The sequence below is a fragment of the Zootoca vivipara genome, chromosome 5, assembly GCF_963506605.1.
Source record: "Zootoca vivipara chromosome 5, rZooViv1.1, whole genome shotgun sequence".
Taxonomy (NCBI): Eukaryota; Metazoa; Chordata; class Lepidosauria; order Squamata; family Lacertidae; genus Zootoca; species Zootoca vivipara.
Window position 1 is genome coordinate 9,277,702 of NC_083280.1, and position 22,911 is coordinate 9,300,612.

The 22,911-nt window shown below is 44.9% G+C and overlaps 1 protein-coding gene across 2 annotated transcripts; it reads left to right on the forward strand.

Annotated features, from left to right (window-relative positions):
- The first annotated feature begins 798 nt into the window (after positions 1–798).
- On the forward strand, positions 799–22,709 carry KNG1 (kininogen 1). 2 transcript variants are annotated; one of them, XM_035133680.2, is made up of 11 exons: positions 800–1,132; positions 3,042–3,152; positions 6,523–6,607; positions 10,051–10,223; positions 11,540–11,647; positions 14,603–14,684; positions 15,185–15,351; positions 18,280–18,387; positions 19,014–19,103; positions 20,056–20,097; positions 21,057–22,709. In XM_035133680.2, the coding sequence occupies exons 1-11, from the start codon at positions 944–946 to the stop codon at positions 21,582–21,584; spliced, it is 1,683 nt and encodes a 560-aa protein (XP_034989571.1). In that variant the 5' UTR covers positions 800–943; the 3' UTR covers positions 21,585–22,709. The 2 variants fall into 2 exon arrangements, with proteins under 2 accessions (XP_034989572.1, XP_034989571.1); XM_035133681.2 differs by lacking the exon at positions 20,056–20,097 and having other exon boundaries at positions 799–1,132.
- The last annotated feature ends 202 nt before the right edge of the window (positions 22,710–22,911 follow it).

The following is a 22,911-nucleotide window of genomic DNA, read 5'->3' on the forward strand; positions in this document are numbered from 1 at the left end:
TCCCTACAGGGAGCCAGCCCCCATCATCCTAACGTCCACCTCATCAAGTACAGAGAGCAGCAGTGGTTCTGAAGCAGCCAGAGGGGGAAGAAGAGACTCAGAGGGGAAGAGAAATCAGAGTGAGGAACAATGGGAAAGCTTGGAGGCGGAGGGATGCAGGCAGATGCTTGGGGATACTGCAGAGCCAGGGCACCGACCGCTGAGGGAGGAAACTGAAAGGGCATCGCTCCTTCCGGCGCCAGAAATAAGGAGAGCACCACAACGTAGGTCAAGGGGGCGGCGTTTTGGGGTGCCCAGACTACTTTGCTGGCGTAGGAACAGACGTACGCCATTGCCGTATTCTGATTCGGAATGAGAGGTCATGTTTTAAGCTGTCTCTACACTGTAAATAGATAGCACAATAAACTCCTTTGAAGACAAACTGGACTCAGGCAGAGTTACTCTAGAGTAGCCACGACGACCCTCTGACAGGCTGGAACAGGGCCTCTTGGTTTGTTTTCCTGAGGTTCCTCCTCAGCTTTCTCTGTATCCATCTACATTTTGAAATCAGCATATTCACCATAAGACTGCAGAATGTTCTAGGGCGTACAAAACGTGACCTGGAACTGGTAATCTTTGTTCTGACCCTGACAACCTGAGGTTCGCCCTGTAACCAGAGCGGCAGGTGAACAAACGTGGTGTCATCACAGTGCAGGGCTGCCTCTTTAAAAAGAAAACAGCAGATGTTTGGATAAACCCAAAAGGTTGTTTGCACTGTACACAGGAAGTGACAAGAGTCCATCAAAGCCCCCCTGCCCTCTTTCTGCTTTTGCTTGATTACCTTAAATCAAAAGAGAGCTGTTCCAGTCTTCCACGGCGAGGCATTTCCCCGTCAGACTTCTGGAGAGTCTTTTCTCTCCCTTTCTCTCTCCCCAGGTTTCAGGACCTTCTTCCTTGCCTGGACATGGGACTCTTCATTCTGCTAGCCTTCACCTTCTGCTGCTGCCATGCCAGCCCTCTCCAAGGCCAGAATGTAGACTGCGATGATCCTGGTGTCTTTAATGCAGTGGATCTAGCGCTGAGGGAATTGAATCGAGGCATAGCTAATGGCAACAAATATGCGCTCAGTATGATCCTTGATGCCAGGAAAACAGTAAGTAAACTCTGGAACAGCAGAAAAATAATCTCTGATTATCAATCTTTTCATGCAAGGACTGTTAAGTTGTTCTACAAGAAGACATTTCCTACAAATCAGTGGGATCGGTTGCAGGAGGGGACATCGCTCATGAGTCAGGAGTGCTCATGTTTAAGATTAAAAATAGACTATAAGGGAAGTGGAAGTACAAACAGGCTGAAGTAGCATTTTGATATAGTAAGAAGGGAACAAGTTTAAATGTAATATAAGTATTAAGATTTCTAGATCCAAATGGTATTTTGAAGTGTTGGAAATGTGTGGGTAAAATGGATCAAGAAAATGTTTATAATAAGTATCCTAGAAGAAGAAATGGTTTAAGAAGTAGAGAGTGCTATATTAGTTATTAATTAGAAACGTGGAAGGGGGGGAAGGAGGAAGTCAACAGAGCAAGAATTATATATACGATATTGTTAAAGAAATATTTTTTCTTTTTACCTTTGCTTTTTGTTTTATGATTTTTCTTTGTCTTTTTTTGTATTTTTCTATATTTTTTCTGTATGTGTTATAAAACTATATATATATATATATATATATATATATATATATATATATATATGGAGTGCTCATGTTCTCTCTCTCCTATCGTCGTTCCTCTGATATAGTTTTCTCTCTCTCTTTAATATTGAAGCACTCTAACTAGTATAAAATTATATGAGCACCAATTATGACTCCGTTTAGTGAATATTTCAATTGTATTAATAATTATCACTGCATAGAGCTCACACCGGACTTCAGAAAGTGTTCACCCACAGAGTTTTATGCGGGTAACTTGCAACTTACGCGAGGGTCTGGTTCTGTGGGTCCATGCAAGTAAGCCAGAAATCCCAGCAAGGTGGAGAGCCGCTTACCCAGTTTTGTGTTTTTCTAAACCTTTAGCCTGGTTTTTAAGCACCTCTCACAATTTGATTAATATCTCCACTCGGTTGTGGACGGTGCTGGGGAGGGGTGGCAGTGCTCAAAGGACCACCCGTAAGTTGCATGGTTGCTGTTTACCAGGAGGTAGTACTTAGTTTAGCATTCTATTCCATCTTTCCTCCTGAATAATAATAATAATAATAATAATAATAATAATAATAATAATAATTTATACCCCGCCCATCTGGCTGGGCTTCCCCAGCCTCTCTGCGTGGCTCCCAACAGAATATTAAAACACAATGAAGCATCAAACATTAAAAGCTTCCCTAAACAGGGCTGCCTTCAGATGTCTTCTAAACGTCGGAGTTATTTCCTTGACATCTGATGGGAGGGCGTTCCACAGGGCGGGTGCCACTACCAAGAAGGCCCTCTGCCTGGTTCCCTGTAACTTGGCTTCTCACAACGAGGGAACCGCCAGAAGGCCCTCAGTCAGGGATGAGGAGATCAGTGGTCGAAAACATCTGAGGGGCCCCATGTAGAAAGCTGATTTAAATATTCATCTTACTATGCAACTCCCTCTTTAGGTGGGATATTTAGGTGTACAGTGGTACCTCGGGTTGAGTACCCAATCCATTCCGGGGTGCCGTTCGCACCCCAAAAAGTTTGAAAGTATGGCACCCGCAGCATACTCAACCTGAGGTACCATATGACTGTACTAATTTCAACTTGTCTATCACTGGTTGAACATGAAGTATTCTGAACAGAAGCATTTAAAAATTTTAAAAATTATATATATATAAGCTGAGAATACACTATCTATCAAACAAATTTTCTTGCACACTTTTAGAAAAATGGGATTCTAGCAGAGAAGAGCCTGGTCATTTATGATCCTGGGGAATAGGCCTCGTTTAAAATGCTGTGCATATTAATAAGCCATTAAGAAATCCTTCTGAAAACTATCTCCCTGGCTCGCTGTGGAAATGATGAGCACTTACATAAATGTTTTCTTCAGCCAGGCCCTGGCCAAAATTACCTTGTGACATATCAGCTAAAGAAAACCTCTTGCGTTGCTGGAGATGCGACTCCCTGGCAAAACTGCGAGTTCATGCTATCATCGGAGGGAGTAAGTATCTATATTTTCTCTCTAAAATGTATGTATAATTTAGCACAAATAGGGTGGGAAGGTGCTACAGGAGAGGGCAACAGATACAAGAGCATACCCCCTCAACAGTCCCGATTTGAGAGGGACATCCCAGAATTACAGGAGCCGTCCTGGCTTCTGATTTGATCGGACCAAAAAACACCCATTTTTTTTTTGGTCACCATGCTGTGGTGCGAGTCAGCTGATTTGTGCCAGAGTGCCGGGCCAAAAGGCTATCGTTTTTTGGGTGTTTCATGTTCTCGAAGGAATCCTCTGGTTTCCACGAAAACTGGAGACCAAAAAAAACAAGCGTCCCGATTTTGATCAGCAGGATGTTGGAGGGTATACAGGAGTGGAAATGCTTTACGCAGAACATGTGCTCTGGGTAGAGATCACACCGACAGGGATTCCAATGATGAAATTGTGTTGGTTGCCCAAGCATACAAGTTACAATGTGTATGACCCTTTGCTTGTATGTACAACTCACAAGCATCTGAAGGACACATACGACATAAGAGCAGTATCCAAGATGGAAACGGAAGAGGATCGCCTGCTGGATCCGGCCAGAGGGCCATCTAGTCTAGCTTTTTCTCCTTGCATTGACCAACCTAAGGGAAGCTCAGTGTGGAACAAGGGCTTGTGTACATCAAAAAGCTGATCCACATGAGCAAAAAAATCCTACCAACTGCTAGATTGTGGTGCTACTATTGATATATTTACTGCTGGAAAACCCAGAGACTCATTTCCATGCTAATTCCATCTTTACAGGGATCAATGTATTTGCCATTAGCACTACCTCAGACTTGTCCACATAATTTTTCAAATAACTAAGCAAGATTATCCCTGCTTCAAGTATTTTGTCATTCATTCGTGAATTACGGCTAAGCAGTTCTCCAGCAAACATTAATCTTTTTTAAAAAATAAGCCGCCCACAATGGATTTTAAAAAAAGAGCCACATTTGCAGCATTGATCCATTATACGATCAATTTTCCTTTATCACGTGCTCTCAACTAACTTTCAATGTGAGATTAATCCTTTTCGGAAACAAATCACCTCAGGATATCATTTTGGGTAAAGAAACGCCTACTTGGATTACTTCTGGGTGAGAACATCAACAAATGATAGTTTCCAAAGAAGTAGTTGGCTAGATCGGCTCCAAATATCAACGCTAAATTATGCACCTATTTTTCCATTTACACACAGTCTGCCTGAAGACAACTGAGGCGATGTTTGAACACACCGTGAAACAATAATAAAATAGAGGGCCATAAAATAATTTTGAAACATCAGTTAAAAGTCAACGGTAAATAGATGGGGAAATATTTTTATTCAGTCCACTTTTCTAAACTAAAATGACCTAACTTGTATAATAATAATAATAATAATAATAATAATAATAATAATAATAATAATTTATTTATTTATACCCCACCATCTAGGTGGGTCTCCCCAGCTACTCTGGGTGGCTCCCAAGAGAATATCAAAACACAATGAAACATCAAACATTAAAAACTTCCCTAAGCAGGGCTGCCTTCAGATGTCTTGTAAAAGTCAGATAGTTGTTTATCTCTTTGACATCTGATGGGAGGGCGTTCTACAGGGCAGCCTCCGCTACCGAGAAAGCCCTCTGTCTGGTTCCCTGTAACTTGGCTTCTTGCAACAAGGGAACCGCCAGAAGGCCCTCGGCGCTGGACCTCAGTGTCCGGGCTGAACGATGGGGGTGGAGACGCTCCTTCAGGTATACTGCACCAAGGCTGTTTAGGGCAGGCTTCCTAAACCTCGGCCCTCCAGATGTTTTTGGCCTACAACTCCCATGATCCCTAGCTAGCAGGACCAGTGGTCAGGGATGATGGGAATTGTAGTCTCAAAACATCTGGAGGGCCGAGGTTGAGGAAGCCTGGTTTAAGGCTTTAAAGGTCAGCACCAACACTTTGAATTGTGCTCAGAAACGTACTAGGAGCCAATGTAGGTCTTTCAGGACCAGTGTTATATGGTCTCGGTGGCCTCTCCCAGTCACCAGTCTAGCTGCCATAAAAATATAAGAAGACTCTGCTGGATAAGCCAGTGGCCTATCTAGTCCAACATTCTGTTCTTAAAATTAGGGCTCTGCCCCTGATTTAGCTGAAGCCCTAATCCCGCACCAGATCAGGTTGATCTGGGGCCCAGCTTAATCCAATTGAGATGGCTTTCGATCAGCCATCTGGGGTTGCCAAAAGGCAAGGCAGTTGGGTGGGAGGGGAGAAGGAGAGACAAACAGCCTCTGCAGTATTTGCCGCAGGGAACTGGCAAAGCAACACCCAGCAGGATTGAACCCTCTACTCACCAGCTGGTGATTGAAAGGTATGATCCTGCTCTCTGCAGTGTGATTCCCCCTCCCCAGCTCCCAATCATAGGCTTGCCATACGTCAGGAAAATTCTTGACAACACGGTGGAAAAAGCAGAAACAGCTCCAAAAACTTAAAATCACCCAAAGAAGGTCAACAGTTTTTGAAATATGGCAACCCTACCCAACCACATGTTCAATCAAGCTTTTAAAACTGTAAATAAAGTTGTGGGTGGGGGAAGTGAAGCCACATCTTCTTCCCCTGCCCCACTCCTGACCACAAGTGTAATCAGAGTTTTAAACCCTAATTAGCACTAAGGTTGGCCTGCAAATTGATTTGAGAGCTTGATCTGAGTCAGTTTGGCCCTGGGTCAGTGCTGAGCCAAAGTGCCAGGCTGAGGGGACCTTGCAAAGCCTTAATTGTTCTTCTTCAGGTATTCCTTTATGTATCCAGTTTCTTTCTTTTTTAACAAAAATAACAAAAATAAAAAACAAATAATGAATACAACAACAAACAAAGAAAGGAAGAAAAATATACATGAAAACAATATCAATTCCATTAAATGGGATTCTCTGATTCTCATGACCTCCCCCCCCCCAACCGGTTCCTTAATTTTATTCTTTTCAGCTGCATATCGTTTCCACTCCAAATTATTTTTTGTCTCAAATTTCCTATACTATATAATTACAAGTGTTCTTAAAATCCTGCCAATGCATTCACCTGTTTGCAATACTTTTGCAAATATATAATAAGCCTTTCCCATTCTTTTTTAAATTTCATGTCGTCTTGATTTCTGAGCTTTCCAGTTTAATTTCGCCATTTTAGCCTAGTCCATTAACTTGGTTTGCCCATCTTCTTTGGTCGGGACTGCTTCCCTTTGTATCAAGTTCCTATCCTGCCCTTCTTCCCAAAGAATCCCAGGCCTGCATTTCTCGGAATTTTTCATTTCTTCAAATTCTGCAGTACAGTTCTAGCAGTAACTAACAGAGTAACTAACACTCATCGTTGTCCTTCTCACTCCTTGTAGGACTCCGGCGAGTGTAAAGCTGAAGTTCACATCGACGACTCTGCCAAAAGTTCCAACGTTTTTCAGAAATGCACTAACATTACTGGTAGGCGGTACTTTTAAGTTAGCACACAGGAAAACAGTGGCTAGGAATGGGCAGAAGAATGGTCCATATTGATAAATGCAAATAAATGCTCCCCAGGAGAAGATGAAAGCCCCAAGCTTGGTTTTATTTATTTAAATTAAAAGGAGCCCGTTTCGTGATGGGTTACTTGAGTATGTGTGGAGCAAGATAGAAATTGAGAAATGAGCCACATGGAGATATTTGGCCAATAGGTCCGTGTATTTGAAGGGGTTTGTGTGTCTAGTGGCGCTGTGGTCTAAACCACTGAGCCTAGGGCTTGCCGATCAGAAGGTCGGCGGTTCGAATCTCCGCGACGGGGTGAGCTCCCGTTGCTTGGTTCCAGCTCCTGCCAACCTAGCAGTTCGAAAGCACATCAAAGTGCAAGTAGATAAATAGGTACCGCTCTGGCGGGAAGGTAAACGGCATTTCCATGCACTGCTCTGTTTTCGCCAGAAGCGGCTTAGTTAGGCTGGCCACATGACCCGGAAAAACTGTCTGTGGACAAACGTCGGCTCCCTCAGCCAATAAAGCGAGATGAGCGCCGCAACCCCAGGGTCGTCCGCGACTGGACTTAACTGTCAGGGGTCCTTTGCCTTTACCTTTTATGCTACCAATACTTACCATGAGGCAGAATAAAGCCTGGCTAAGACCCCCATTAGTATTTCCCAGCATGTACTTATTTTATTTAGATTTATGGTTTATTGAGGTAATTAAGAAACAAGGCTAGGAACTGAAGGCCAAGCTGGCAGGACTGAACAACTGAAGCAGAAGCCTACCAAATTCTCAGATGGACAGATGTGAGGCAGTGCCCAGATCTGAAGGATCGATGCCCATCGGATGCGTATGAGGCCTGAGGATTTGCAATACGGTTGGTTAAAGCCATTTAGCACTGAACTTGGAGCTGCAACCCCAGCTTCGTGTGGCAGCGCTGTGGCAAGTTATGTTGTAGCGCCTGAGCAAATGCATCCCCGATTGCTGAGAACCTGGACTGCTTGCAAGCACCTTAGCTACTAAGCTCCTTTCTGTGAATGGCTGGCTGGCTTTATTTTTACCTACCAGCAAGTCTTCTAACTTTGTTCTCAAGCATATTTATAAGGCAATGGTGACACCTAGTTGTCACTGTTAAATGGTAGCTGTATGCGTTCTGCAGGGACACTTTCTGGCCCCTTTTTGAAAGCTGAAATCTACATGTGCTGTGCACCGCCGGAAAATACAGCTCTGATTCCGAAGTCTGGGAAAGTTCCCCGTTGCATCTGAAGAAACGTGAAAACTAGAAGTACCCTCCAACATAGCTGCCAAGTTATCCCTTTTTTTAAGGGATTTTGCCTTATGCTGAATAGGCTTCCTCGCGAGAAAAGGGAAAACTTGGCAGCTATGCCCTCCAAGTCTATTGAATAGGATTTGCCACATTCAGGGTGCCTTGTCAATCACAGGAGCCAACTCCTAGGGACCGTGGGGGCTTCCGCCTCCACAATAAAATATTTGAGGGGGCTGCCTCCCCAGGTTTTGGGACATTTCCATTCAAATGGTGTGTGTGCATTGTGTCATGGGACCCCACAATATTTTATTCAAGTTGGCACCCCTGTTGTCAATAGCTGGAGGAATTTGCATGGCCATGGGGACCAAGAGAAGGGGAGGTTGCCAGTTTGATTAATGCTGCAGCACAGCATTAATCAAATAAAAATTGCCATGTTCAAGCCCCCGCGATAGACTCTGCCTTCAACTTCATTCCTCTGGTCCTTCACCTCCTATGTTTTTTATTATCTGTAAGCTGCCTTGAGTCCCTGAAAAGGTAGGGCATAAATAAATTTATTAGCAGTAGTAGTAGTATTTCTTTTCCCTTGCCTCCCATAGGAGCCCAAGAATAACAAAACAGCAAACAAAATGAAACAAAAACAGTGTTTTCACATGCTCATTTTGTTCCTCGGGACTATAACTGTACTGTACAAAGGGGTCCTTCTAAATGGCAATGGTAATTCTAAATGGCAAGATAACCGAAAACTGCGAGATAAATAAAGGAACCAGACAGGGCTGCCCCCTTTCGCCATTAATATTTATATTAGTGATGGAGGTGTTAAATAAGAAAATAAGAGAAGAAAAAGACATTAAGGGAATAACACTTGGAAATAAAACCTATAAGCTTCGGGCATTTGCGGATGATCTCATAATTACAACAGAAAACCCAAAGGAAAGTGTTAAAAAGATACTGGAAATAATCAATAACTATGGAAGGGTGGCAGGCTTCAAATTAAATAGTAAAAAAAACTAAACTTATAGCAAAAAAATTAACTGGGGAAGAGAAAGCAGAGATTGAAAGAACAACACAACTGAAATTTTGCCAAAAAATGAAATACTTAAGAATATGGTTAACACCGAAAAATATTAAACTATACCAAGACAATTATATCAATACATGGTCAGGAATAAAAAAGAATATGGAAATTTGGAGTAGACTAAAACTGTCCTTTTGGGGACGTATATCGGTGGTAAAGCTGAATATTTTGCCTAAACTCCTGTTCCTATTCCAAAGTATTCCGATTATTGGGAATATGGGATGTATAACAAAATGGCAAAAGGAAATCTCTAAATTCATTTGGCAAGGCTGTAGACCAAGGATGAAACATACATTACTGATAGATATTAAGGAAAGGGGGGATTTGGTCTTCCTGACCTAAGATTACATTATGGGGCTGCATGCCTTGCTTGGATAAAAGTGGTTCCAACTTCAAAACATAGAGGTATTAGATCTGGAGAGGCACGACCTGAGCTTTGGGTGGCATGCCTATTTAAATTACAATAAGGCAAAAGTGCACAAATAATACATTAATGGTCGGTTGATTCTGCATCATTAGTTCTTCTGCTATGCGTCCTGAAAGCTACCACATCACTGCTGTTGGGAGGCACTATAGTGCAACAAACGCAGGGCAAAGCCAGAAAGTTTGCAGTATGAAATGTCACGGGATTTCAGCAGGACATTGTAGGATGTGCACCGATTGCAAGTTAAGCATTGACCCCTAAGGCTTTGCAGGTGCAAAAGTGGGGTGATGTATGACCACCGAGATACCATCATGAGCACAAATCATCATTAATGTGCAATAAAAGGGAGGTTTGGAGGCGCCCTACATTTTGAAGAACGGGGCTCTCGCTTCTATTTAAATTTCGATTAAAAGCAGCCACAGGGAACCCTAAATTAGACTGGGACCCATAGCACTGAGGGAAGAGGGTTTAACATTTTTCTTATTTTTGTTCTTCTACTGTGAATGTCTTACCTCAACTGCTATTCCCCCACCCTGCAAAACATCTATTCCCCCCAGGAAATTTCTTTCTTTCTGCATTATACCAGCTTGTGCAATGGGCAATGGAGCTGGAGCTTTGCAGCTTACCGAAGCTGGCATAGTGCTGTTGTTGTTTTGCTTGTTCTTCAGCCCCAGAGAAGGTGAACAGGACACATGCCGGATGCCTAGGTTGCTGGCAAACCATATCCACCAAGGTTTTGGAGCTGCTGCCCATTGTGAGATACGCCATACAGCTACATAACAACCAGAGCAACATGCCAAACCTTTTCAAAGCTGGAGAGATAGTGAAAGCCCAGCGTCAGGTTTGTATATGTCTGGGGGGAACCTAATGCCATGCGGCCCTTGGCATCATCTGGGTCTCCATACACTGGTGTCATGACCTCAGGGTCTGCCTCACCCTCTTCAGGGGATAATAATAATAATAATAATAATAATAATAATAATAATAATAACAACAACAACAACAATAATAATAACAACAATAATAATAACAACTTTTAAATTTATATCCTGCCCATCTGGCTGTGTTTCGCCAGCCACTGTGGGCAGGGCCGTCTTAAGCATGGCTGGCGCCCTGGCGCGGCGGATCCCTCCAGCACCCACCCACCCACCCGCCGCGCTGGGAAACGGGGAAACGTAGGGCTGGCCCTGGGGCAGGGGGCGCTGTCCGCCCCCCCTTGTGATGCCTCTGCGCGCGGTGGAGGCAACCCCAGGCCCGCGCGCTTCCGGAGAGTGGCCTGAACAGCTGAGAGGCGCACCTAGGGATGCATCCGGCGCGCCTGGGGCGGCCTCCACCGCGCTTCTCAGCGGGCGCAGCGGGCGCAGCGGCGCCCCTGGTGGCCTGGTGCCCTGGTTCCCCACGCCACCGGACCCGGGCCTAGAGACAGCCCTGACTGTGGGCAGCTTACAACATATACGGTTGTATACCTTGGTTTTGAACAGCTTAGTTCTCTAACGTTTTGGCTCCCAAACGCCACAAACCGGAAATGACTGTTCTGGTTTTCGAACATTCTTTTGGAAGGGCTTCCTGCAGCCAATCAGAAGCCACGCTTTGGTTTCCGAACGTCTTGGAAGTCAAACAGACTTTCAGAACGGATTCCATCCGACTTCCAAGGTACGACTGTGTGTGTGTGTGTGTGTGTGTGAGAGAGAGAGAGAGAGAGAGAGAGAGAGAGAGAGAGAACATCAATTAACCACAACAATAACAATAATAACAACAATAATAGTGATAATAATAATAGACTGTTTACAGTTATACCCAAATTAAAGTAACCGCCAACCTCAACTAAACAGCTAACCAACACCAACCCGACAAAAACAAAACAGAGGAACCAAAATTAGAACATTTTAAAACATTTTAGCCAGTTACCCCAACCCAAGATTTGTTCCAGCAAGACTGTGGACTTGGAGGAAAAATAATGGGAGGAGTGGGAATTGCCCACAGAGTAACCCCCAATGGTCCCCACTGCATCAGAAGGTCCAGCATGGGAAGAGATGTGCATTGCCCCTCGTGACTTTGAGAACTCCAGCCCAGAAGCTCAGCAGAACCTCCATCTCCCGTGAGCTGTAGGGGAACTTTTGTGAGTCATTTGCAACCTCTCCTAAATGTTTCTTCCAGGTGGTGGCTGGATGGAAGTATAATTTCGAGTATTTGGCCAGAGAGACAAATTGTTCCAAGGCTGAATTTACAGATTTGACTTCAGAATGCGAAGCTCTTCCTCAAGGCGTAAGTGAACCTCTCTGTTTATTCTGGAATAAAGAAGGGTTCCAGAATTTTGTGCAGAAAACACCTCAAAATGTTAGAATCACCAAACGTACATTAACCAATGGATGAATGAACCATACAAATTGGACAAATTAGCATTTTTGAAAATTGCATACAGTGTGCATATTTGATTTACATAGAATTTGGGATATAAGTCTGAAGCAGGACAAAGACAGATAGGATTGTATGTAACCAGCAGAAAAAATATAGAGTGCATAGAAATGTGATAGGATTTGATGTACCTGAGGTTGGCCTTCCATCCCTAACCTCACTCTCAACCTTTGTAATGTATGAGGGAGATTGTGAACAGAATTTCCAGGGAACCAGAGCAGACAAACCAGTTCAGGAAGGAGTTTCTTTTTCTTTTCTTGAACCAAACCTAGGGATGGAGGAAAAATTCAATTCAGCTGGTATTTCTTTTATTAATTAATTTATTGTTTTATTACTTAATTTTTTTATACCACTCTTTATTCATAGATCCCTGGGAAGTTCACAACATTTAAAGGTGAACTTACCAAATCAGCACTTTCCAAAACAATACGTGCACCAAAACACAGTCGTATACTGAAATTAACTAACACTTCTCTGAATTTTGCAAAGCAACTCTCCAGTCAAGTAATGTATACAAAAATGCAGTGCTTTTTTCTTTAAAAAAATGTTCAGGGGTACTCTCATTTTGATTCAAGAAAATCACCATTTTATGGTTCAAATTGGGAAGAATAAATACAGGAAATGGACAAAAGCACAAAGATTCACAAAAAGTTCAGGGGTATCTGTATCCCTGCGTCGCCCGCCCACCCTCCCCCCCAGAAAAAAGCACTGCAAAAATGCATATACTAGGGTAAAAGAGTGCATATAAATGTATGCATGTATTACACATTACACATGGGGAAATTGCTTTGCAGAAATGTGCACACTGGAAGAAATTAGCAGTGAGATGCTGTTAAATTTTCATGAGAACGTAAACATAAAAAAAAAGATTTCAATACTGTTTGCACCTGCAAAGGTGGACATACTGTTTTGTTTCTAATCCGTACATGTCCCATAGCTTCCTGCTGAAGTCCTGTATCTTTTCAGACCACGAGTGTTCTAGTTCCGCCACCCCACCCCGGTTTTGTTGTGCTATACTGCAAATATTGCCCTTCCAGACTGCAATATTGCAGTAACGTTAGGCTAGCATCGCTGAACAAGTAATAAAGCAGAATGATGTGTGGATGCTTCGCTATAAATCCACCTTGAATGCATTATTATTGTGTCAATGACGTGTTGCAGAGCCCACCTGCAAAAAGAACACCAGTCTGGTGGGATCCCGGGGCTGCAACAACATTATAGCAAAAGTGGGAACTAAAGTCCTGTCTAGCTCCTACCTAGACGGTAGCTTCCTCTGGGGATACTGTATTTGGCTGGGCAGCCAAAAGCACTTCAGGAAACAGCAGTCTAATTCATTCTGTTTCTCCTCTTGGCAAAGAGAGCTGTGCTGGAAGAGTTGCCAAAAGAAATAAAAAGATTAAGACAGCAACCAATTTAACTCCAGGCAAATATTTCCATAAAAAGGAAGTTGTTAAATGATCCTTTAAAGCATATATATCTGCAATGCAGTTCAGGGGAGGGATGTTTCGAGTGGATATATATATATATTCCAGCCAGGAATTTACTAGCTACTGCATTGTTAGAGGAACCTCTGAGTTAGAAAGAACAGCTGATTTGCTTGTTCTTGCTCTGCGATTCTGCCTCCCAATTCCCCCATCAGTGGTCCAGGCCAGATTACAGGGGATCGGAGGGAATGTGGATCAGGAACATTGTTTGGAGACCCTGTAAAGCAGGGGTGGGGAACTGCTGCAGCTCTCCAGACTACAACTCCCATCATCCCTGTCCATCAGGCAGGATGGCTGCAGCTAATGGAACCTGAAGTCCGATAACTGCTGAAGGCTCTCAGATTCCCCACTGCTGGGGTAGACAAGAAAGGGGAATGGATAGGAAGAGCTGTTAGCCATGAGAGCTAATTGTAACCCTAACCCCTATCATAATGAAAGCATGGTACTGTTCTCACCTCTCCCCCCCCCCCCCCGAACAACTATGTCTATTGCCTACCCAACTTTCTTAAGGAACCGCCCAGCTGAACCTAAGCCTCTAGGGAAGCAATGGACATCAAAAGAACTCCGAAACAGAAGCGAGGTCATGAGAGGGTAGGAGAGGGTATATTAATTGCAATTCATCCCTCCAGGCGCCCATATGTGGGAGTCGAACATACACTGAGCAGATCTTAAAGTCCCACCCATGGCAGAAAAATGGAATGAGGTGCCTCTGGTCAGCTTCTAAACTACGGGTTATGATTTGACTATGAGAACCGAGCTTAATTCTAATGAAATTTCATCAGTAATTTAGTGCCCGTTTCTCCTCATGTACATAGTTTTGTATACAATATTACCTTATTTTTGCAAACCAATTTCCCCCTAATTTAACGCCATTTTGTATGTTATTGTTTGTAATTGTTTGTAATATATCAATTTTAAGCACACTTTGCCTTAGTATATGCAGTTTTGTACACATTGCTTGTCTGGAGAACTGCACTGCAAAATTCAAAGAAGTGTGAATTTTGAAGGCGGTGTTTTGGTTCATGTATTGTTTCAGACACTGCAAATTTAGGAGGGTGAACCGAATCAAATTTCTCTTCTATCCCTGCTGCCCTATGAATATTTAAAAAAGGAATGGGAATGGGGAGGGAGGTGTGCTATGTCCTTAACATCTGGGGATTCCCTTTCTCCTTTTCCAACTCAACCAAGAGGACCACATCAGGACATCAAAAAGAAGAGCAAAGCTCGAGATGTAGCGGCCAACACACAGCATTTGCTTTTATTTTCAGGATTTAATGACAACTTCACCTTGTCTTCTTTTTGCTTTCTGTCGCCCCTCCAGCACATAGCTAGTTGTGTAGTTGATGCCTTTGTGGACTGGAAAGGGAAGCTTGTGCATGCTGATCAGAAGTGCATCCTTCGAGGTTTGTAACTGCAGTATTATAAAGATTGGGGGGGGTTGAAGTTAGTACGTATTCATCATCTCTACGTGGGGGGGGGCAAAAAAGGTAGGGCACTTTTTGGCTCTGTTTGGGCCACAGTGCTGTGTCACATGGAACCTGGCATTAATTCTTATGGGCCAAAGAGACAAGTGAGAAACAGTGCCCCCTGGTGACCGGAGGACAGAATGCAGGCTCAGCTTACTTAAGACAAGGTGGAGATGAGAGACCAAAGCATAGCCTCTTTGGCGTAGCTATGGCAGCAGTGCCCATGCCCACGTAGGCCTTCTATAGCTTCCTCTGGGCTCCCTCAGCTCTCCCCGCTGAAATTAGGCTTGAAAGAAGTGTTCTGTGGTAACCAATAGAATGTGGCCGTGGCATGTGCTCAGCTATGTGTGCTGCTTGCAGTGGGGTCTTCGTTCTGAAAATTATTTGATTTGGGTGAAATCCAACCTGTTTTACTTAGTTTGTTCGTTTACTTACAGAAAAGAAAACCTTTTCTGGTGCTGTTTGTCCTGGTTGCCCTCAACGTATTCCAACAGACAGCCCACAACTGAAGGAGCCACTGGCAGCTGCCCTGGAGAAATACAACTTGCGATGTGGTGGTGATTTCTATTACAAAATTGAAAACGTTACAGAAGCTTCAAGCCAGGTCTGAACTCTCTGTTGCTACCGTTATGTTTCAATGTAATATTTTAAGAAAGCTGACTCACATTGGGATGAACTGTTCAGTCTATCTCGAGACAATGGGGTGCGCCTCTGGGGGTGGAGTCAAACTGCTGAGGAATCACAGTGCCTGCTGTGGCTGCAGGGACTGATGACTCTTAACCGCTGCCCCCTGTGTTGTTTTTGCTGTGTTAGCAACACCAAATCGGCCTCCCTGGTCCCGGACTGCAGAATCCGGGACCGGCAGCCGTGTGACACCAGAAGTTGCGTCGACGTAACTTCCGGTGTCGCTTTGCCCTTCTATGGGCACCAAAAATGGCCGACGACGACACCGGAAGTCGCGTCTATGCACTTCCGGACATGCGTAGATGCGACTTTTGAAGCCGGCGGTGGCCATTTTTGGTGCCCATGGAAAGGCAAATCGGAAAGGAAAAAATGGCCGCCAGCAGGAGAAAATAACGGAGAGAAACGGGAGACGAAGTGATACGGGGGACCACCGGGAAAAGGTAAGTAAAATCAGGGTTTTCCCGGAGAAAACGGGGTACTTGGCAGCTATGCCTGGGGCACAAGCCTGGGCAGTGTGTATGGAGGCCCTGGGCTGCCCAGACTAAAAGACCCACCTCTCAACTTCCAGGACCCCCTTCTCAGCCTCGCTGGTGTTTTCCAAAGGAAAGCAGAGCAATACCTTTGGCACCAGCTTGGCTGCAGGAGTTGCAGGAAGGAGGCATACAAGACGCCATCCAACTGCCTTAGGGTTTACGCCTTAGCCCAGGGGTCCCCAAACTAAGGCCCGGGGGCCGGATGCGGCCCAATCGCCTTCTCAATCCGGCCCGCGGTCAGTCCGGGAATCAGCATTTTTTACATGAGTAGAATGTGTCCTTTTATTTAAAATGCATCTCTGGGTTATTTGTGGGCCTGCCTGGTGTTTTTACATGAGTAGAATGTGTCCTTTTATTTAAAATGCATCTCTGGGTTATTTGCGGGGCATAGGAATTCGTTCATATTTTTTTTCATAATATAGTCCGGCCCCCCACAAGGTCTGAGGGACAGTGGACCGGCCCCCTGCTGAAAAAGTTTGCTGACCCCTGCCTTAGCCCTTTCTTCTCCCAAAGATATCCTGCAAGGCAGAGGAGCTTTAGAGTCAGTTTTTTCCTACTACCGTGTTTCTCCCAAAATAAGACGGCCCTCAAAAATAAGCCATGTCAGGCTTTTTATTAGAAGAATAAATATAAGACATCCCCCGAAAATAAGGCGGGGGGGGCAGGTCGGGATGGCGCTAAGGAAGAGGAAGAGGAAGAGGAAAAGGAAAAGGAAGTTTCCTGTCAGCGCCCGGAAACGGATGTTCCTGCCCCACCAAATCACCCAGCAGCGTGTCCCACGTGGAGTCCAGACTGACCAGGAGCCGGCAAGAGCTGCAGCAGGACCTCCCGAGAGCCGACCAGCAGGACAGTGCGCTGAGCCCAGACCAAGCAGGACCCCACGAGGGCCGACCCAGGAGAGCCGGCAACAGCGCGCTGTGCCAATCCCCGAACCAGCGGGACCCAGCGAGCGGTGTAGCGCGAGCCGCAGGAAGCCCCGACACAGCGGGACGCGGCTAGAGGCGCAGCGCTCGCCGACCCCCGACACAGCAGGACCCGGTGAGAGGTGACCCCCGACTCAGCAGGAGCCGGCAGCAGCCCCAGCAACGCCGCGCCGCACCGCTTCAAGCCCCGGGACCCAGCAGTGGGCTCAGCGGGCGGCGCGCGAAGACGCAGCAGCCGGCAGGAGCCGGCAGCAGCCCCAGCAACGCCGCGCCGCACCGCGTCAAGCCCCGGGACCCAGCAGTGGGCTCAGCGGGCGGCGCGCGAAGCCGCAGCAGCCGGCAACAGCCGGCAGCAGCCCCAGCCGCGCCGCGCCGCACTGCACCGCGTCAAGCCCAGGGACCCAGCAGTGGGCTCAGCGGGCGGCGCGCGAAGCCGCAGCCGCCGGCAGGAGCCGGCAGCAGCCCCAGCCGCGCCGCGCCGCACCGCACCGCGTCAAGCCCAGGGACCCAGCAGTGGGCTCAGCGGGCGGCGCACAAAGCCGCAGCAGCCGGCAGGAGCCGGCAGCAGCCCCAGCCACGCCACGCCGCACCGCGTCAAGCCCAGGGACCCAGCAGTGGGCTCAGCGGGCGGCGCAAGAAAGCCCCGTACCATAGTTAAGGTAACAATGCTGTACCATGCTTAATTAAAAAAAAAGACATCCCCCGAAAATAAGCCGCGATGTGGTTTTTTATAGGAAAAATGAATATAAGACGTGTCTTATTTTAGGAGAAACACGGTAGAAGGGCTACCTTCCCAGGTTGATGAGCCCCACCTGTCTGTCCCTTATGGGAACGGAGAAAGCTGCCTTTTACTGAATCAGGCCAACGATTCATCAGCTCAGTGGTGTCTACAGTGGCTGGCGGTGGCTCCCCAGGGTTTAAGGCACGGGACAATCTGAGCCCTACCTGGAGACGTCAGGGATGAAACCTGGGTCCTTCTGCATGCAAAACAGGCAAGCCATCACACTGAGCTGCAGCCCTTCCCCAGAATTCAGACTTCCCCATACTGGGAGTCAAACCTGGACCACTTGGGTAAAAAAAAACCAGGATTCCTAACTGCTAGACCACATGAGAATATTTACATTAAGCCAGATGGGATAGTAATTTTCATGCAAGACATGCCCCTACTGCTCAACCCATTCTGTGCAAAAGCCCTGACTTGGGTTTTGAGGCTGCACTTCAACTGCATGAAGGCTTCACTCCCAAACATGAGCTGTGTGCCATCTCAACGCTATCCTGCCAATCTCCACGCTGTTTTTAAATATAACAATACTAAGTATTCACAGTGCGCTCTACAACATCCATTCCCCTTTACTCGTGTTTTTCCTGGTCATCTTTCTCCTTAAATTTCAGGTTGTGGCTGGAATAATATACCGAGTTCACTTTCAAATTAAGGAGACAAATTGCTCTAAGCACATTGTCCCGAAATTGATTGATGATTGTCAGACTACAGAAGACAGTGTAAGTTACTGGGAGAGGTTCTAAGATGAATATTTTATTTCAATCTGCTAAATGAATCTTAAATTTGGATGTTTAAAATTTAATTTTTAATTTAATTAAATTTTGGATGTTTGGCTGCAAATTTGTTTTAATATTTGATTGGAAGCCGCCCAGAGTGGCTGGGGAGACTCAGCCAGATGGGCGGGGTATAAATAAATTATTATTATTATTATTATTATTATTATTATTATTATTATTATGTGGGTGGGAATATTGCAGATCCATGTGGTTATTTGTATTCTTAATTTTTGAGAAGTTCATTCCTGATTCACTTTGATTTAAACTTCTTTAGTTCCCTGGTTAGACCTGAATGCTAGGTAATATTTAATTCAGTTAAAATTTGTTGCCTTAATTTGTGTTTGGTTTTGGCCTTAACTTTAATAAATTTTATTCCACTTCACATGAAAACCCAGCACAACTGTTTATAAATGAAAAAGTGTTGTTTTATTTTTTAAAAAAAATACAGAAAAGAAAATGCCACAAGCTTTCACAATAGCATTCCCAACTATAATAAATTGCCACAGTTTGTATTTCATGATAACCTTCGACTAGAGATGTGTCACTGCTCTGTCTTGTTTTGGCTACAGAGACGGTTGCACTGCTATGCATCTATTTACGAGAGACCATGGACGTCAGAAATCCAACCCAAATTGAAATGTGGTGAGCAACCTCAGGAGGTATGAAAATCCATATTGTTACAAAACCAGCGCCACTCTGCTGAGTGGTAGCAAAAGTCCAGGGGGTTCCAGACACTCACCCAGGCTCTGTGTTCCTTTGGAGAATTGAGACACAGCAGATACTGTCGTAGCTTTAAGAAATATGGTTTATTCACCTATATACAGCTTCTGTTTGCAAGGAGGGAGTCCAGATATTGCAGCATGGTCATTTCAAGAGGGGCTTGTTCCCCGTAGCAGTGCAGCCCTGGAGCATAGCTGCCAAGTTTTCCCTTTTCTCGAGAGGAAGCCTATTCAACATAAGGGAAAATCCCTTTAAAAAAGGGATAACTTGGCAGCTATGCCCTGGAGCCCAAGGCATCTGTCCCAGCCAGCCTTCAGCCAACCTGCCCAAGATGGATCCCAGTCTTTCTTCTCCCCCTTCTTCACTTTGCTCAAGACTCTCTTTTCCTGTCACCTCACCTTCTGTCTGCCCAGGCCCAAGATTCCTCTTAGATGGGCCATCAACCCATTTTGTCATATGAATACCCCTATCCCAGGTGATAGAGTTTAAAGATGAGGCACTGCTGTTTTTAATATTGAATTTTAAATTGCTGTAACCTCTCCCTAGATTAAGAGCAGGTAAGAGATGGAAATAATAACGAGCCAGATAAACTTGGAACGGTCTTGTCCAACCAGAAGGCATCTGGTTGGAGTACAACTCTCGTCATTGCGGACAGCTGGTGTTGCTGATGGGAGTTGGGAGTCCAACAATATCCAAAGGACATCAAGGTGCAGGAAGCTGGCTTGAAGGTTTGGTTTGGTACAGACTGGAGAGAGACAACAGCCCACTTCCCATGCTAGTTCTTCTAGTCTTTAGAGCTCCAGTCAAGATGTTGATTGCATTTGGCCTATAAGACTTAATGCTCTTAGCCCAATGTATCTGAGAGACTTGCTTTTCTGTGTGCCATTGTAGGAAACAGAGGGAAACCAGCCCTTGAGGAAACCAGGCATGCAGGTACAGGCAACACAATAATGGGGTGGTGGGGTGGTGTTATGCTTTAGAGGTTTTGGAGCCGCCCCTAGAGTCTAGTCACTCTGGGCACATCTGTTGCTGCAACCTCATAATTTTAATATTCACCATGACTTCTCCCATAGAATACTTGGATTTGCAGTTTAGTGAGGATTCTGTTAGAAATCCTGAACTCCCCTCATAGAACTGCAGTTCAGTAGACCCCTGTCTGGGCTGAGGGAATGACTTTTAAACCAGTTTTAAGCCTGAAGTGGAGCTGTGCCCTCAAAGATCAGAACAACTTCCAGAAACTGGTTACAGGTAGGTAGCCGTGTTGGTCTGGGTCGAAGTAAAATAAAAAAATTCCTTCAGTAGCACCTTAAAGACCAACTAAGTTTTTATTTTGGTATGAGCTTTCGTGTGCATGCATCTATCTGAAGAAGTGTGCATGCACACGAAAGCTCATACCAAAATAAAAACTTAGTTGGTCTTTAAGGTGCTACTGGAGGAATTTTTTTATTTAACTTCCAGAAAGTTCATTATTGGGGCGTGGGGGTGGGGGGAGGTCCTGGATTCAGCATGGTCCGAATGTCAGTTTCCAATTTACATTTCACCATATTTTAATAAAATATAAAAAAATTCCTTCCAGTAGCACCTTAGAGACCAACTAAGTTTGTCATTGGTATGAGCTTTCTTGTGCATGAACACTTCTGAAGAAGAAGTGTGCATGCACATGAAAGCTCATACCAATGACAAACTTAGTTGGTCTCTAAGGTGCTTCTGGAAGGAATTTTTTTATTTTGTATTGACTACGTCAGACCAACGCGGCTACCTGCCTGTAACTAGGACATATTTTAATAGTTAAGTCTAATTCTTGTATGTTATTACGCAATCTTGACTCTCGGGATGTGTTGGTCCATTTTAAGCACCTCCCGGTAATTAAAGACATTATGATGGCTTTTCAGCTTATGAGGAGGCCTCCAGGTTACACCCCATTCCGAAGTGCTGGTCTAGCCCTCATCACAGAAACAAACAGAGGTGAACCGAGTGGGGCTTGTATCCTAGACTTTGGCAGCAAACATGGACACAGCCACAAACATGGACACAGCCACAAACATAGCCTTAAAAAGCCAAAAAGCAAGCCGAAAAACAACTCTTCTGAAGAATCTGATGAAGACAAAACTACACTTATACCAGCTGCTGAAATGCAAGAAGAGCTACCTACTTTAGACGTGCTTCAACAAGAGGAAGTTGAGACACCACAAGACAGCAATGGCGCTCCACCTTCTTTGTTCGAACCTTTACCAGATCTGCCAGAACCACCAGCTCCTAAGTGTCCAGGGAAATTGTGGAAACCTATTATAGCCCTTCAAGATCCTAGTTATGGCTTCCCATTTTTTTTTCCTCCCTATGACTTCGATGAACCAATCATAAGAACGCCAGATCCCAAACAGCCAATGTCCCCCGATTTAGATCTTGCAGATGCTCTGTAACCAGTTTATTTCTTCAGGAAGTCATGAAATCCCACAGCAGTTGAAGTGGAAAATTGACTGGGATTTTAAGGCTGCATGCAAACATAACAATGAAACAGGAGTTGCGGCAAATTGTTTTCCCACATGGCAAACCTGGCTTCCCCCTTTTGCAATGCAATTGGCAGGTGTACAACCCCGAAATTTAAATGTTGAGTCGGCAACCTTGCCTCTCACATGCTTTTTTACTTTTGTTTTTAGAATTATTTAGTTCAGCATTTGTCCTCTTCCTCCTTTTCTTACACTGGGACCATAGCTGCCAAGTCTCCCGTTTTCCCCGGGAAATCCCCGTTTTTCCAGCTGTTCCTAGCTGAAAAAAATGGATTTTTTTTCCCCTGTTTATTCTGGCGTGGTGGCCATTTTGGAACTGGGCGGAGCATGCTCAGAAGCGACTTTTGATGCTGCTTTGCCCAGTTCCAAAATGGCTGCAGTGCGACTTCTGGCGCGGCGGCCATTTTGGAACTGGGCAAAGCAGCATCAAAAGTCACTTCTAAGCATGCTCCGCCCAGTTCCAAAATGGCGGCAGCGCTACTTCCGGCCTGCTATTTCCGCCCGGTCCCTTATTTCTCTGACAGCAACTTGGCAGGTATGACTGGGACAAAAAAAGCAAAAGCTAAATTTAAGAGTTACCAAAATGTTCCAAGGACGTGGGGGGGGGTGGTAGGTTTCAGTATACAGTATCACAGGCAACCTGCCATTCTGCAATGCATAGATGGCTCCTATAACAAACTCTCAGAACTAGTTGTCTCTGTCCCAATCCCTGGAAAGAATCATTTGTTTGAACAGAATGTCCTAATTGCACTTCTGGAGCAGCCTCGCTGCACCAATAGTGTTATGTTTGTCTGCAGCCTTGGTTAGCCAGTAATTTTCTGAATGAATTTCAAGTATGATCTAGCATATTGCACCTGATTATTTCCCACTCCCACCCCGACTCAGTTGAAATCAGTAGAATGTTCCAGCATTGAAACAGTAAGGATGAAAGCATTGTAGCCTACTTTGTCTGTTACTCTCTAATGCAAAGTACATTTGGTGATTGAGCTGCGCTCTCTTCCTTGGCTATTGCAAATAATAAAGCAAGCATCGACAAAGCACTCAAGTACTAAAGATACTTTGTTGGCAACAAACCAGGAAGGTCTTTGAAGGCTTGGCCAGAGAAACTCAGTTTCCCCAAATGCCTCTGGGCCTCAAACTCAGATTGAAAGCAAAATTTAAAAAGTGATAAACCTCGCTAAATTTAGACGCCCCCCTACTTCATGAACCGCAGCAGCTGAAATCTTGAATTTTTCAAAAA